Source organism: Lathamus discolor, chromosome Z (genome assembly GCF_037157495.1).
Source record: "Lathamus discolor isolate bLatDis1 chromosome Z, bLatDis1.hap1, whole genome shotgun sequence".
Lineage (NCBI taxonomy): Eukaryota > Metazoa > Chordata > Aves > Psittaciformes > Psittacidae > Lathamus > Lathamus discolor.
In genome coordinates, this window is record NC_088909.1 from 34,808,761 (window position 1) to 34,825,218 (window position 16,458).

Sequence of the window (16,458 nt, forward strand, 5' to 3'; positions counted from 1 at the left end):
GAGCAAGCCATGAGGCACCCAGCATACAGTGTGGTTGGGCAACCCAAGCATGAACTACTCCTAGGGCCCAGCTAGGGGCACATGTATATGTCATGCACCCAGACAGCAAATTAACTCCACAGATGAGGGTGGCAGAAAAAACACAGCTCTGCCCCACCACACTGGGGATGAAGAAGTCTAAGAGCACTGCTAATACGCACTTCACTCAGGCTGCACCCGAAGGGGGAAGTAGACCAATACCTAAAGCCGACCAAAGTACTCAAAAGTCTTTCAACCTTGGTTTCCCATCAAGCCACATGCTGTCATGCAGCCTGCAGACAGGACCAACATAGACAGTGCTCCCCTAGGTGCTCACCTAACAGGATGCAAAGCCATCATACGCCACGGGAGATCTGATCAGAACTTTGCATACTTACAAGTATTTGAACTTTTCATTGCATGGTATCAGCATTGTAAAATGTTATGGCCAGCATTCTCCACACAAGATGATTAAATATTCTTTATGTCTGGTTCTGGTAGAGTGACTATAGAGCTTTGCTATGGGTCTGTTAATCTGCTTGCCTCAATTCATTGCTAAAGAATCAGAACAGGAGGATAGAAGGTTGACAAGAACTAAGAGCTCATACCCTGGGAAAACAACAAAAAAAAAAAAAACCCAAAACAAAACAAAATAAAACAAAACCAAAATTGGCCTGAAGCTTCAGGGAACAGCAAGAACTGAAGACACACAAATGACTCTTGGCTCCAAATACCTTCCTACAACCTCCAGCTGATTTCAGCTCCTAACCCTACTCTAGGCTGCCACTCTAGTAACTACTAATGACTGTTGCTTGCAGGTATCTGACCACTTTTTGAACCTAGGTAAGTCTCTTCCCTTCACAATGTCCCTCAGCAGAATCTCATAGGCTTTCTACTATCCACAAAGAACCACAAACCCGTGTTTGTTTTGAATCATGGCCTCATGCAAGTCATCTGATGACTCCTACCTCTTGCATTACAGAAAGCAACAAATGCCTCCTAACTCTCCCTATGACATCTGTGACTTTGCAGAACTTTCTCATCAACCCTCCAAGTCATCTCTCACCTAAACTTCAAACGCACAAATGCCATTTCATACTTCCACTTACCATGGACTGCAAACTCTCAACCTGCTCTAGTTCTCATTCCTTCATGTAAAACAGGAGACACCACAACTGTACACAGTCTTCAATACACATGCAAATTTGAGATTTATACTGTAGTAGTATAAGGTCTTCTCTGCTTTCATGTCTGTCCCTTTCCTAATAATTACTCATGTTTCCTTTATCTTTTTCACTCCTACTGAGCACTAATGTCATTTAAGGGAACTATCTATTGTAATCCCAGATCTCAGTCCTGACTGGTAACATCCATCACAGAGCCCATTCTTCCAGGTATGGAGCTCTGACTGTTTTGCCTCACATGTATCATATAGTATTTATCAACACTGCATTTCACCTGCCATTCCATTACGTTCCACGTAGGAATATATTAAATGGCATACATCATAATGTCTGGTGCAGTGATGCCTATGACCAACTGAAAAAAGAATTAAAAAAAAGCGCCATAAATCTCATACACTACGCAGCCCTGATTCACTGAGGGATCATGTCCATCCTACGCCGTGAATGAGACAGAAGCCCACTGGGAAAAAAGGTATTATTTAACAAAACCCCACATAATTACAATAATACATACCTGGGGAAGAAGCACTCCTATTTTAATCACCCAAATTTGAACTGCATAACTCTGCAACATTAATATCATGTCTACTATGATTAATTAGTGACATGGTTTAGTGGTGGACTTGGCAGTCCTGGGGTAACAGTTAGTCTTTTTTTAGAGGTCTTTTCCAACCTAGTTGATTGTATGATTCTAATTGCATCAAGTTACAAACCAGGTGATTAAGCTGTCTGAGCTGTGGTTTGTAGCTTTTTATTTTTATATTGATTACAGATGGACAGCCTTGCTCCAGCTCAGTCTCCTGAGACTCCCCAGCATACACTTTTCCTGTTAGATTTGCTGCAGAACCTTACTGTTCTTTAAGTCACCTGGGACAATGACCTTTTATGCAGAACTAGCTTAAATGGCAACATAAAGAAAAAAAGTACTTATGAATATTAGGGATGATTTTTTTTTTTTTCAATATTCCCATGCTTTGATATTCCTTCAATTGATTGAGTACTTGTAGATTTTATTTCTATTGTACTTCAATGCTACAAATATTGAAAAGCTGTGCTTTTAACAATACAAAAGCAGTAGTTCTTACTTGAGTTGAAAGAACAGTATATTTTACTTTTACTACATTTTTTGAACAATATTTAAGCATACTGGAATTAATTCATACTGCAAAACGATTCCTTAGTAGTACCTAATTCCAAAGGCAGAGATCATTCATCATTTCAAACACAGATTTTACCAAATGCATGTTTCTGACAGGTTCATAAAGTTGCTAAAACTAACACTACTCTCTCGTGATCACCTAAAGATCACAGGAAGTACACAAGAGTAATAGAAACACCGATCCATGTTTATCCATAAATTATTTTCTCATGATGCCTACTCACTCATCAAGTGGATGACCACAACTTTAGACACAGTGAATACAAAAACAACTGTAATCAGTGGTGACAATTTACTGACCTGCACAGAATTTCATGTGTGATTTTGAGATGACAGTCTACAAAGAAGTTTCTTGCAAAGTATTCCAACAATTATAATGGAAAAAAGGCAGGTGTTAATTTATAGTTGAAGTATGTTTTTTCCTACAAAATCAAAATGAACCATGGGCTTCAGTGTGCCAATGCAAAGTGAAAGTGATATTGTGGACTTTAAAAGAGTTGTGTTTTATTTGCAACATAACCTAGGACAGGCCTCAGTGGAAGATATTAATACGTCAAAGGGCACACAGCAAGGCATCAAGCAAATAAAAATCTTAAATCAAGTCTTTTAAGTTGCACCAAATACCTCCACTCAGCAGACAACATAGCTGCTTTCCAGGGAATATACAGTTTACACTTGCAATAATTTATTTAAGCACAACTGCTCTTATGTATGCCAAACTTGGACATAAGAAAGGTAATTTTCAAAATAAAATCTTAAATTTTAAGTGAATATTCAAAAGTAATAAAAAAAGGTATGATCGAGATGTTTAGCAGATTGCATATATGTAAAATATTAATCTTTGAGTAATAGGCTGAACTAGAAATATCAAGGGAATAGTTGAATACAGGAATCCAATCAATAGATGATGAACTGAAAATGTTGAGTGATAAATATAATTCTGATTTAAGTTAACAAGAAAAGCTACCATTGGTTTACACCATGATTGTTCAAAACCTCACTGGTTTGGCAGTCTCCTTAGATTCCACAAAACAAAGGCACAGCAGCTCACCCTTTTCTTGAAGGTATGTGGTATAGTATGCAGTCCACGTTTGCTAGGTTTCGTGTTTTGTTCTAAATATATTTCTGAATAAATTCTCATCCTTTCCCTTCTTCAAGTATATGTTGTGGTGGTTGCTGGCAAGTCCCCAGGACAGGGTGGTATGTAAACAGCCTAAAAGATGATTTTACTCTTTGGTGACATAAATTGCTTCATTCGTCAAAGTTTCCAGACTGTCACAGCAGGTATACATGTGGTAGATGTATCTGATCAGCCTGTCCTAAGTTGTTTTAGTCATTCTTATGGGTCAATTTCACCTTCAAATTAAATGCATTACAAGTATTTTCATAATGTCCATATAAATTGAAGTCAAGATGCCAACCGCCTGTGAATGCTGTAGTGCAGTGCCCACACAAAGGCCAGGTTTCCAGACTCAAGCCACCATCAGATTAAAGTAACAAATCAGATGCTATTTAGGATTCAGGTAAGTATGTTCTTAAGAAATATTTAACATACCTTTTCAGACCTATGGATCTTATTGTTACCTCTCTTTTGCGCAGCATATTTCTCACCTGGTGGACTCCCATGCCCTGCTGCAGCTGTAGCAATGGCAAAAGCAGAAGCAGGAGAGACTGAACAGTGGGTGTTGTCAGCAGTTTGGACTGTAAAGGAACAGGCAGGGAAAAGTTAGCAAGTTCTATGTACTTTTTTGCATTTTTCAAGTTAAGCAACAATAAGATATTAAATCACTAATGTTTATTCTTTGTGAACATTTTATGCTTTCATTGCCAGAGGAGTTTATGTTAGGGGAAATAAAAATATTGTATTGACATTTGTGATTTAAGTTTTATGTCCATTTTACTATAATTAATGTTGCTATGGAAAAAATATCTAAGACGCTGCCAAGGTGAGGAATAAGCAGTAATCAAATGGCAAAAGGGGGGAGAAACAAAAAAGGGGGGGAAGGGTGAGACAAAAACAATGGTGCAGAAAAGAAACCTAAACAAAAAATCATATTAGAGATCTAAGCACATAAACCAGCTTCTGATAGCTACACTCACCTGTTTTCCCAGTTCACTGCCTAGGATGAGTACAGTTTCGCAAAGTTTATTAGGCTTTCTCTATAGTGAATGCTATGAACACCGCTTCTGACTACAACTCATATAAGGGCCAGTGTTCCACAGAGAATCCAACTCTCAAATCTTGCCATCTCACCATAAAAGTGCCCAGTAACAGATGATTACTATTGGTTTGAAATTAAATGTCTCAGCAACTTCCTTATAGTTGATAAGACTCTGCTCTGGTTTTGTTGTTTTAATTCCAAGCATGAAATAGCTGCCTAGAAATCTGGCTTGCATGAGATGGCAGCATTTTAAGCATTCATGGACATAGCTCACAGCTCTGCTAATGATTACAAAGAGACACGTGAGAGCTATTCGAGGAGCTCCAGCTCTCAGTTTTCCTTTTCATTTGAGCAGTTTATTCAAATTTTGGAATGAATAATGTGATACCATCTGTAAATGTTCAGTGTTATACAAAGAAACAAGTCACAGTCACTCCCCATTGACAATAATGGGTGTTGTGTATTTCATGATTACATATGGTGCCCAAAATATGCCCCCTTAGTAGCTGAGAGAAATCTGTGGTGGTTTTGAGATTTTTGTGAGAATATGACTGATTCAGTATCAGTCTCGAACTTTGGCACGTCCTGCTTGAGCTATTTAAGAACATTTATCACAGTGAAGTCCCAGCATGCTTCCATACATTACTATACAAATTAACCAGTGTAATTCACATTCTAATAGCTTTTTTTTTCAACACCTGAGAAATAAGAAAAATACAAACAGAACACATTAATCAAACATCATTCTTTCCTAACACCCTGCAAAGATTACAGCTGCAGTATTTAAACTCTTCAAAGTGACTGACGGGAAAGAAACATCAGGCTCTCACCCCCTGGCTGACGATAGCGGAGATGCCGTGGTGTCGAAGGGGATCTACATGGGGAAAGCTCTGTGGTGTCCACTGCTGAGGTGCTTTCAGGAATTGTCCGGTCCACTGACACAGACTCTAGAACTGCTGCTTTAAAACAGAACCAATGTTAATACTGGGATGCTCATGCATAATTTACAACTCTTTATGTGTATAAATGTGTATAGGACTTGATGATCTTAAATGTCTTTTCCAACCTAGTTGGTAGTCTGATTCTATGGTTTTATATTATTGTATATTAATGCAATAATATAGTATATAAAAATAAATATGTAACAACTTATGTTAACTATCAGATATATTGTATTTTACTGTGTTATATTAATTTTATTATATTCATGTATTTATAAAGTACAAATGTTCTTTGAAAATATCAAGGGGTCATAGGCAACTACAGTATGGGGATTTAAGATATGCTTCTTTAAAGAACAAGAGCATAGTCCGATTAGTTTGTCTTACAGATATTGAGTGCCTCTGCAAAGATTTTAGAGTATGTGGATGTTTGCAAACACCTAAAGACAGAAAGTCTGCAAATGACCAACTTTGAACAACGTGAGCTGTGCTGCATTGATAAAAAAGAATATGGACATCAAAGGGGACTTCACTTGTTTAAAAAATTTAATTGATTAAAAGCACTTAATACCAGTGTTTCAACACCAGCCTAGTACCACTAAATACCATCTAACACAAAGTTGTTTATGTTTAATCTCTGGTATATAGCTGCTTTAAATGGTACTGCTTCTGGAATTTTTGCATTAGGAAGACACAGTAATAACTATCCTTTGGGTGGAGTTAAAGGACTGGGGAAGTTTTGCACCAATGGCATAGCCACATCAAAGCTCATAAATAAAGAACTTGGTGGAAACCAGCAAATTGTCAGTTTTCAAAATAGCTTGGAGAAGGTGGCAGAATTTGCAGTGAAACACACATGTAATAAGGATAATTGAAGTAATAAGTTTTATATGAGCTACAAAAAATTTTCTGTGTTGGAAAACCGTGTGTAACTAAAACCTGCTTAATAAAATAGCCAAACAGCCCTGGAAGGTGTATTACTCTATGGAGTAGTTCTTCTATCAGAAGAACAAAAAGGGAATGGCAGAAATACAACTTCTGAAATGAGGGAAAAGAAGCTGATAAAATATATCATACATTTGATATGAATGACAACTGTGACTGTAGCACAAACATTATATATAGAATATATATATAAACAAAAACTGCAAACCAAAAACTTTCAAAACAAACAATAGCCTTGGAAGTAGGTGAAGAAGGTGGTAACTCCAGGATGGAAATGGACAACACTGAAGAATGACAACCACCATAACAATATGTCCTGGGGAACAGAATCTGCATGGTTATACTGGATTTAGATCAAGCCACAGTTGTTTTCTTGGAAATCTGGCACTACCAGAGCAGCAGTGTTAACTGTAATGGGTTGGTAGCTCCTGATAAGTAGAACTGGCCTCCTTACTCAGGAAACTTCGGAAGTGAAAAGCACATTACGTACGATAAGAAACGTGCAGATTAACTTTTTGTAGTTCTATTATTACCCATCTCCATTCTCCTTGAGAGATTTTTTTTCCTAAACTTACTTCTCTTCCCCAACATGCTACATGCAGCTGGGTGACAAAAGGACTTTCCCCTGCAGAACTGAGCTACCTCACTCCAAACTCCAAACTGAGTGCCAACTGCTCCCCAAAGGGACTGGAGACACTGCACAGAGGGTTATTTAGCATTTATATGAGGTTCTTGCCATTTCCAAATGTTCCTTACACTGCCCAGATGACACTTCCAGCTTTGATAGACTGGAATATAAAATACAAGCACCTCTGCAACCACGCCTACTGCTAACACCATGCCAGAATAATCTATTCTTTACTATTTTCCTTTACAGTATGTAGCAAAAAACATTATGTCTAAGACTGCAGTTACCTGTGTATAATTAATTTTAACGCATGGTCTATATTTTGGGACATGCTGTGCTATCATATTGATTTGAATGTGGTTATATTAGCGCACAAGAAGAATTTGCCCAAATCTGCGTAGTAAATACTATATTTTACATATGTAAACATTCTGTTACACTACTCATTTAATAACATCCAGTGTACAGAAATATAAGGATTAAGTGTAACAGCCAACCAGCATTTTATGAAAGCATAAAGCATTGGCAAGCATAGACTCCTATAATGCTAAGGTGGCTGAATTGCCTGTTAAAAGCATTCTTTTGTTAAACAATTGACTGCATCATGTAAAAGCAATCCCTCTGCATAGTACAATATCAAATTTGTTACCAGGGCACTTATTTCAATTCATCAGTAAGGAACAGACATAATGCTTTACTCAGTTTATGTTTGGTAATCCTCTTCTTTCCCCTCAGATTATATCAATTTTCCTTGCTACAAGTACTTGCAAGTAAAGCTGGGCTAAATTTTGCTCAGGTTCAAAGTTCAAATTCCTCAGACTGTAAGTCAGGCCATATAAGGTAATTTCTAAACATGAACTTCAGGAACAAAACAGATTTTTTTATTTCCTTATTTTCTGCTTAATGTAACAAAAATTAGAAAAAAATACCATATAGTTCTAATTCCCTCCATGCTTCAATCCCTCCATCCCAAAAGAGCAATGAGAAATAAGCACACACTTATGTATCCTATGAGATTAGAGCTACTTTCTCTATGAGAAAGTATGCCTCCTGTGAGATTAGAGCTTTGTCATCTATGAATACAATGATCCCCTTCTAGATGCCAACACTGAGGTTTATATCAACTAACTTCAGACCTCTGGAAGCAGTACCTATTCCAAGGTGCCTTACACAATCCACAGAGGAAAACAGGCTTTCACAAAGGAGCAATTAATCTATTTTAGACATCTACCTTCTGGACAGATTACAACCAAGTGGTATGAATATCACCGATGTAGCAAGTGAGTAACAAATTATTTGTTTGGGTTAGTTTCTGGAAAACTAGTCCTGTTATGTAAACATGTTAAATCTGTTCTGTCTTTACATCCCTATTTCTTTTTAACAATGTTTTACTTCCTGGAATAACAGTGCAACCCCAAAATCTTTCACTTCAGGAAACAAAAGTGGCCTCAAATATTTCCTTCTGCCATTCTCCTTATCACTCTGATGAAGTGAAAACAAACATGGCCACTCTGCCATGCTGCTTTTCCTACAAAGAAGGAAAACAAACAACTCATCACAGCCTCTACTAGAGAAGAAACAGAGAGCAAAGTATTTGGTTTCATAACACAACTTGCATTGATCAGGAGTTAAAAAGAGATGTGCAAAACAATTCAGCAGTGTTCTGATAGAAGGCAAGCCTACCTTAGAGATAGCCCCATTTATTAAAAAATAGCATTCAGTATTTTCTGGGTATATAATACCTCTTCGAATGCTTCTCCTCAACTTGTTACAGAGGTCAACACGAGGGTTCTCCAGGCTGTCCTCTATGGAGCCAGGGCTTTGCTCAGGAGAGGAGGGCCCTCTGCTAAGGTCCAGCGGTACTTTGCTACCTGACGGTGGTGGGGAGGTGGCCGGGCTGTAGGTTGAGGTAGGACTGCTTGCCACGGATGAAGCAGAGAGGTCAAGGGCACCAATCCTTGAATTCAGTGGTGAGGTCAGTGACAGTTTTCGGGCTCTGACAGGTGAGGATGTTCTGGAGAGTGACAAGGGAGGAGGAGAAGAAAACTTGCGACAGAGATGTGGTGACTTGCCATCAGCCAGGTACTCTCCTCTATTGTTTTGACTAGTAACAAAGAACAACTCCAGAGACCTGAGAGTGAGAAACAGAAAAAGCAAAAGATGATAACAAATGCCAAATAGATTTAAGAGTGAAAATACTTGCAAAGAAGTTTTGGACAAATATGCATGGCACTGCAAAATCTGCATGACATTTAGCCCTCAAAGCCTAGGAAGAAGGTTGAGACAGACTTACCTGAAAACTTCCACCTTATTAACAAAGCAAAAACCTTATTCTTAGTTAATTTATGTAATAGAAAATGATGGTAAAAAACACCAAACAAAAAAACAAAACCCCAAAAACCAAAACCCAACAAATTAAAATTCCGTAAGAAACCTATGATTAAAAGGGAAAATCCCCAGAGCTCACCTGACAGGAATAGAAGTAAAGGGCCGTCTGTATATGTCTGAAAGTTTTTCCAGCACCACAGCTGCAGTTGTAAATATGCGGTACGTATGTAGGAAAGTATTCAGAAAATCAATGCTTAGAAATCGCAGGTCTGTTAGACGCTCCAAAAGGCGTTCAACGCTTGCATAACGGATCTGGGGTACTTTGCAGGAATTCAGTGTTTTGCTGAAGCAGATATCAATGTCATCTCTATGAAGACGAGCATCAGATCTACACAAAAATTAAAGTGAGAACAATTCACCGAAACCCTGATGATCTTGAAGGCCTTATCCAACCTAATTGATTCCATGATTCTATAATCATGGTACAGTAATGGCATCATTTTAGCTGCTCCTGTCAACATAAAAGCTTCAAATATCCATGCATTCTTGTATTTCAACACCACCAGGAAACTGTTAATCTCTCACAACACCTGCTTCCATTCAGTTATAATCTATGCCATAACCAAGGGAATTTAAATTTTATTTCTGACAAATAATTTCTTTACATTTCAAAGTCTAAGAAACCATTAATAATTAAATTTCTGAAATGGAATAGGAGGTAGATTTGTCCCCTCTTGTCTCTTTCAGGCTGTTGTGGCTTGTACACCAATATTATTAAAAGCTCACTATAGAATAACAGTGGACTGACTGCATTTTTTCTGCTGGGATCTAGCTTTATCTAAACTAAACCGATGGACCCTAGCAAAAGACAGCAAAATTAGCCTGTTAGCTAATCTTAAGGCTCACCTGCAAGGTAACACTTGCTGTCAGGCTCCAAGAATTACTTTTATTTTTTAAAAAGAAAAGGGAACAGCATGAAATATCTCAAATTTCAGAGCAGAAACCATGGCGAGTCTTTGTTTCAGTGAAAAAAAAAAGGACTAAATTTGGTTTGGACAACAGACAAAAATCAGTCATTTACATAATCCTACTCATAATGCCATTTCTCCAATTTAGTTTTCCTTAACTTTATGTAGTTGAAGGCTTAGTTTGTAAAAAAAAAAAAAAAGTATTGCCATACTTTTTCATTAAAATTATTGGATTTTCTTAGAATACAGTATGAAGACATTCCACACACACACTGCATTACATGTAACTTATACATTACAAAACAATTATTCTTTCTTGAGTCCTCAGGAAAGCAGCTTTGTTTTTGTTTTTTTATTTCATCCAAAGACATGTGACTCTCAAAGTCAATGTGTACTGAAAATTGGATGATTTCCTTCGCAGGAGGAGAACACCAAATTTGTGCCTGTAGTTAGGATCCTGTATGTTTTTTAGAATTAAGAGCTCTTTCTCTTGACATCGGGAGTAAGACCTTGCTGTACTCCACAATCTGAAAACAGATGAATGTATTTTTAACATTCAGCAGGTAACAGAAGTGTTTACACACTGGAGAGTTCCTGAAACAAAACTGAAGACAACAAAATGCCTTTTTTCCAGGGATCAAAGGTATGTGCTCTTTCACTGTATTCACACGTTATCTCTTTTTCGTTTCATATACAAAGAGAAGAGAGGCAGCAACTACAAGAGGCATCTGAGAAAACTTCATGTACAGAGTACATCCAAGAGAGAGAAATGGCCTAGTGACAGATAACAGTAAGAAAAGAAATAGTTATATTTCTATTCTTAGGTTTTATTCCTCGATATTTATATTGGATAATAGTAGGTAAAACTCATGCACATAGAGACCTGCAGAGGTTTGAAGAAGTAAAATAGTGTTAGAAACTGGAACTGAAAATTGCTCTCTACAATTAAAAAAATTTTTTTTTAAAAAATTGAAATAATTCAAGGGTGAAAGAAGCAGGTTTATGAACAATAATGTTAACTTCATGTGATCAGTTAAAATTATGAGAGAAAACAATTTTTTTTTCTCAGAAATAAGAGAAATGGAAGAAAAGACTTGGCTAATATAACAAAGTACCTTGGAAAATCATACTTGTCTGCAGGCACCCAATCTCTGAATACATTTTAAGTGTACTCAATACAATTAGGAATGGCATGACCAAGAAAAGCTAACAGAAAATAAAATTATTCATCTAATGCATAACTGAAGGCTACTTCACAAATAATAGAAAAATCTGAGCTGTAATCCTATTCAGTCCAATATTGTGAATTGACAGTTTACCATTTTGAGTCACTCCTATAATTTCAAGGAAGAGATTTTAAAAGCTACATTTTGGGAAGCAGCATTAAATCCATTCAAGAAAAAACGGGGGGGGGGGGAAATTAAAAGGTTACATTTTTGAAATACACATTCTATTTTGTTAAAAGTTAAAACCAAACAAACAACAAGATATTTAGTACACTGGGGAAAAAATGCTGCACTTACTTGATCATATGTGGCACTGTGACCTTAGAGTTTTCTTCAAACACTATGGTCATTAAACCATTGCACCTTATATTATCAATGCACTGAAAATGAACATTGAAATCAGTTAAAATCGATACACAATGTAAGGGGACTTCCACACTTTCCATATCGCTATAAGCATAAAGCATAGTTTTTACAGGTATGGACTGATTGGTGCAAGGTATTTTCATACATGAAAGTCAGTGAATCAAGATTTATAGCAGACAGGCTTCTCTAGTCTTCTGTTTTTGATCTGCACATCTGCAAGTCCACATGTATTTACCAGTATACCCAGGGTATTCAGCTCAGCACCTTTTTTTTCACATGAAGTAGTATTTTGAGTTGGAAGTGAAATTTCCTTTGAAGTTCCTTTGAAACTGAGTAGATTTAAATACCCCTAACAATTAGTGAATGAGTATTAAGCTTGAAAAATCAATACTGCAGGGAAGTTAAGACTCCTTTATACACAGATACACTAATACTTAACCTTTACCCTGTGCAAAAAAGACCAAAGAGAAATATAAACAGTTTCTAGAAATACACTTGTAAAAACAAATTCAAGTGGTCCTGTTGTTGTGACACATAGCTATGAGGGTGCTGCCCACGTAGTTCCTTGCAAAGTCTTGCATAAATGTTTCAGGCTAGGCATTAGAAGTTGGAAAGACACTTCTGGGGCATGGCCTCAGCACATACTACTTTAGAAATTGCATGCTGTCCTGTGGCCAGTAGAAGTATACAGACTAGGGGTGTGTAAGTTGTTCAAGCCTCAGAAAAGCTCAGTGCTAGTGGCACACAGGGGTAGCTCAAAGCCATTTCTACACCATTGTTTTCTGGTTTTTACTTTTATATAGTTAAGACAACCCAGCACCATAAGCCTTGCTCTTGGAAGTCAGCATAAAGTCTGCCAGAGAATCAGGCTTATACATTCTGCAACAAGTACTTCCTACCTAATACTGTAAGACTCTTACTTTATAATACTTTGTAGTTTCATTTGTTGAGTATCTTTAATATACATACGTGCATATATATATAAATACTAAGGTACATTTACCTTGACTTCAATACAAGGCACATTTACCTTGACTTCAAGAATAAAAATAGTCTGCTGGCTTTAGAACATCTCATAGCAAAATAATGATTGATGTTAGATTGGTCAAACAAGATAATCAGAGGCTTCTTAGTTTTAAAATATATCTATATAGCTATGCATTTAAAATATGATCTATGTAGCTAGATGTATTTTTAAATTCAGGTATTTAAGATTATTTCAAAAGTTCAGTTTTAACAATTCACATTATCATCTTAGCAAATTGTTACTTAAAAGCACTGAGAAAAACACATCAAATAAAAATACATAATTTCCCCCATGTGAATTTAAAATTCACAGAGAAGCCCTTAGCACCAATCATAAAACTGCCTGAGGTAATTCAGCACTCTTATGATCAGTCTGCACTGGCCTAGCATTTATCACCTCCCTGACAGTAATGGGGATCCAGGGCTGAAGGACAACAAGCTCAAACTAGAAGGCAGGCTTCTTCATCAACAACAAAATCCATGCATTTTTCATAAAAATTGCATGGTTTGCTTGAAAGGAATATAAATTCAAGAGGTGTCACTAGGAACATAGAAAAAATATGACCAATAGTCCTTCTGCATATATAATTTAAAAAGAAGCTGAAATCTAAACAAGAAGACTAATGCTGTGAGTGAACAGCAACTACACGTATACTTTTTTTACTTGGTAACACAGGAAAACACATACTTACTACAAAATGTTTTTAGATGCCCTTTTTGTGAGCATAACTCCTGTGTTCTCTTTGAGGGTTATAGCCAGGGCTCAATCACAGAATTAGAATGGTTTGGTTTGGAATGGACCTTAAAGCTCATCCAGTTCCAGCCCCCTGCCATGGGCAGGGACACCTTCCACTAGACCGGGTTGCTCCAAGCCACCTCCAACCTGGCCTTGAACACTGCGAGGGATGGGGCAGCCATAGATTCTCTGAGCAACTTCTTTTTCTGGCAGGGCCTCACCACCCTCACAGTAAAGAATTTCTTCTTAATACCCAACTTAAATCTTCCCTGTTTAACTCAATATCCCTTGTCCTGTCACGAAAGTCCCTGATGAAGAGTCCCCCTCCAGCATCCTTTATAGGCCCCCTTCAGATGCTGGAAGGCTGCTGTCAGGTCACCATGCAGCCTTCCCTTCTCCAGGCTGAAAAGCCCCAACCTTTCCTGTCTTCATACGGGAGGTGCTCCAGCCCTCTTATCATCATGGTTTTTAGGAGACCAGTGGTCTCACTCATTTAGAAGTTCTCATGCATTATCTGTTGTTTCACCCCTAATTTTCTTCCTCCAGCAGAAGACAAGTGGCAATCTTCTTGCAATATTTTCTTCTTTTTTGCTCTCTACATGGAGTATACAGAACATTTTGTGTCCCTTCTTATTCCTTTATCTCTTTTAAGTCACTGCCTATCCCCTCAGCATCTCTTGCTTCCCTTCCTGGAGAAGTGATGTTTACCTCTGCCTTGCTAAAACACTCTCAAGCTTTCTAGGCACGCAGCTCTCCAGTCAGCTGTGGTGCTTTTCAGCTCTTCCCCTAACACCACAGTAGGGTTGTTTGGAGCTGGAGCGGTTTGGGGGAGAAGAGCTGGCCTCTGGAGGCAGACCCAACTCTGATCTCTAGTCTACATGGACTGCATTTGACTTTCTCATTTAAATTTAATATTACTTAGGCTAAGAATGGACTTATTCCTGTGCATCCCATGCAACCCATGTTGCAGGCCAGTTCTTAGGCAGTCTTTCCTACACCCCAAATAATTCCAACACTTTCGTATGTAAACGGAACAGCATACATACTGAAAATCCATTTTGTAAAAAATCTGCAAGCAGGTCAGTCTGTAAGACCTGTATGCACTGAGGTGCAGCTCAGACTGTATTTTGAGATTTCTATCTTTTTTATTTTTGTTCCTCTATAATAGTCCAGAAGAAAGCAACTGAAAATACTTATTTTTAAGCAATTCCTACTAATTATGACTCCAGTTCATTTGGAGATGTTGCCAGCAACAGTAGCATCTTTAAGAATCCATCAAATTCCACACTGATACTTGTCTCATCAACTGTTTATCTTGATATTGATAGAGAACAGGACACAAATTCAGAACTATCAATGTACTGTGTCCCATGGCAGGGGGTTGGAACTAGATGAGCTTTAAGGTCTCTTCCAACCCAAATTGTTATGTGCTTCTGTAACTCTGTAAACAAAACAGCAATGCCTTAATTCATATCTGGTTGCCTGAAAGTTCAGATTTTTCACAGTGCATTCAATTTCTTTCCCCAAACAGATTCCTGCAAATGTTTTTCTGCTATGTTTTTAGCCAAAAGCACTCTTTTTTTTTTTTTTTTGATCCCTGACATTGAAGCATTTTAAATCACCATTTTTCTTCATTCACGATAAAGACAACTGCACATTGCTAGAATACTCAGTAATTATTAATAATGGTTTGTTAGTATACTTTTTGGTGGGAAACAGAGTTTATCTTATTTTCTCACTGCATGGGAGATGATTATTGATGTGAGATGGTATCATTTTCACTCTCAGGACTCTCAGATGTTTTCTGATCTGTGTGAAAGTTATGAACAAACAAGTAAATCAAAATACGCATCTGGATGGGCTCTCCTTAGGCATAAAAACTACTACCGTTACCATTATATTTGTCAGCTGACAATTTTGTATTTTACATCCCATCTTTCCCAATGAGAAACAGATTTCACTAATGACTCAAACGCAGTTACAGAATTTTGAGGAAAACAGATAACACTAAGGGGTTTTCACATATATTACAGCAAATCAGCCCTCAAGAAATCAACATCTCTCCTTTGGATTAGTTTTCAGAAATGCAAAATAAACTAAGATTTCAATATAAACATTAATACATTAAACTACCTGACTTATGTCACTTGTCCATGCAGCTTTCTCCTGTCGTGATGGGGCTAAAAGGACAACAGTAAAAGAAGGAGCATCTGTAGGTTCAACTACAAGCTTGAAATCAAGGTGTCCAAACACTTGTCCAGAACTTTTTGCTTTACAGAGGAGAGAAAAAAACCCCAAAGTCAAAATGTAATATTTCAGAATGTAAGACAAAGAAAATACTTGTTTCATTTAAAACTGAAGTTACTTTAAAACATCTCTCTGACAAAGAGCAAACCCAACTGGGAATCAAAAATTCATACACAAAATTAAAAAAAAGTTGCAAGCATGCAATACTGGGAAGTTGCTGTACATTACTTTTAAAGGTATCAAGTAAGGCTAAAGTCCTTCTGCACTGCTATGCTGATATACCCTCAGTATACAAGAAGTATCAGTGAAATTAAAGAAAACTGATTTCAGAATTCAAGTGCAAAACTTGCCTAAAATTGCAGGATGGAAGCTAAAATTAGCAACACTAAAATCAGCCTGAGGTTGTGTTTTATTTCATTTGAGCATGCCTGCAGTTAAGATTTGTAAGGACTCCAAGACAAAACTTTCCACTGATTCTGCCAACTTAATCAACCCCCATGTATTTAAGAAACCCGATCAGCTAT

At 37.4% G+C, this 16,458-nt stretch overlaps 1 protein-coding gene across 2 annotated transcripts in view; it reads right to left on the reverse strand.

Annotated features, from left to right (window-relative positions):
• The window catches only part of RASGRF2 (Ras protein specific guanine nucleotide releasing factor 2), a 130,424-nt gene that overhangs the window by 42,413 nt on the left and 71,553 nt on the right, over positions 1 to 16,458 (reverse strand). Inside the window, exons 12-17 of one of the 2 annotated variants that reach the window (XM_065661466.1) lie at positions 15,821 to 15,957; positions 11,857 to 11,939; positions 9,505 to 9,753; positions 8,780 to 9,168; positions 5,354 to 5,479; positions 3,973 to 4,062 (exon numbers count right to left, since the gene is read on the reverse strand). In XM_065661466.1, the coding sequence (XP_065517538.1) occupies positions 3,973 to 4,062; positions 5,354 to 5,479; positions 8,780 to 9,168; positions 9,505 to 9,753; positions 11,857 to 11,939; positions 15,821 to 15,957 (1,074 nt within the window). Of the gene's footprint in view, positions 1 to 3,972; positions 4,063 to 5,353; positions 5,483 to 8,779; positions 9,169 to 9,504; positions 9,754 to 11,856; positions 11,940 to 15,820; positions 15,958 to 16,458 lie in introns of both variants that reach the window. The other variant, XM_065661465.1, reaches the window with a different exon arrangement.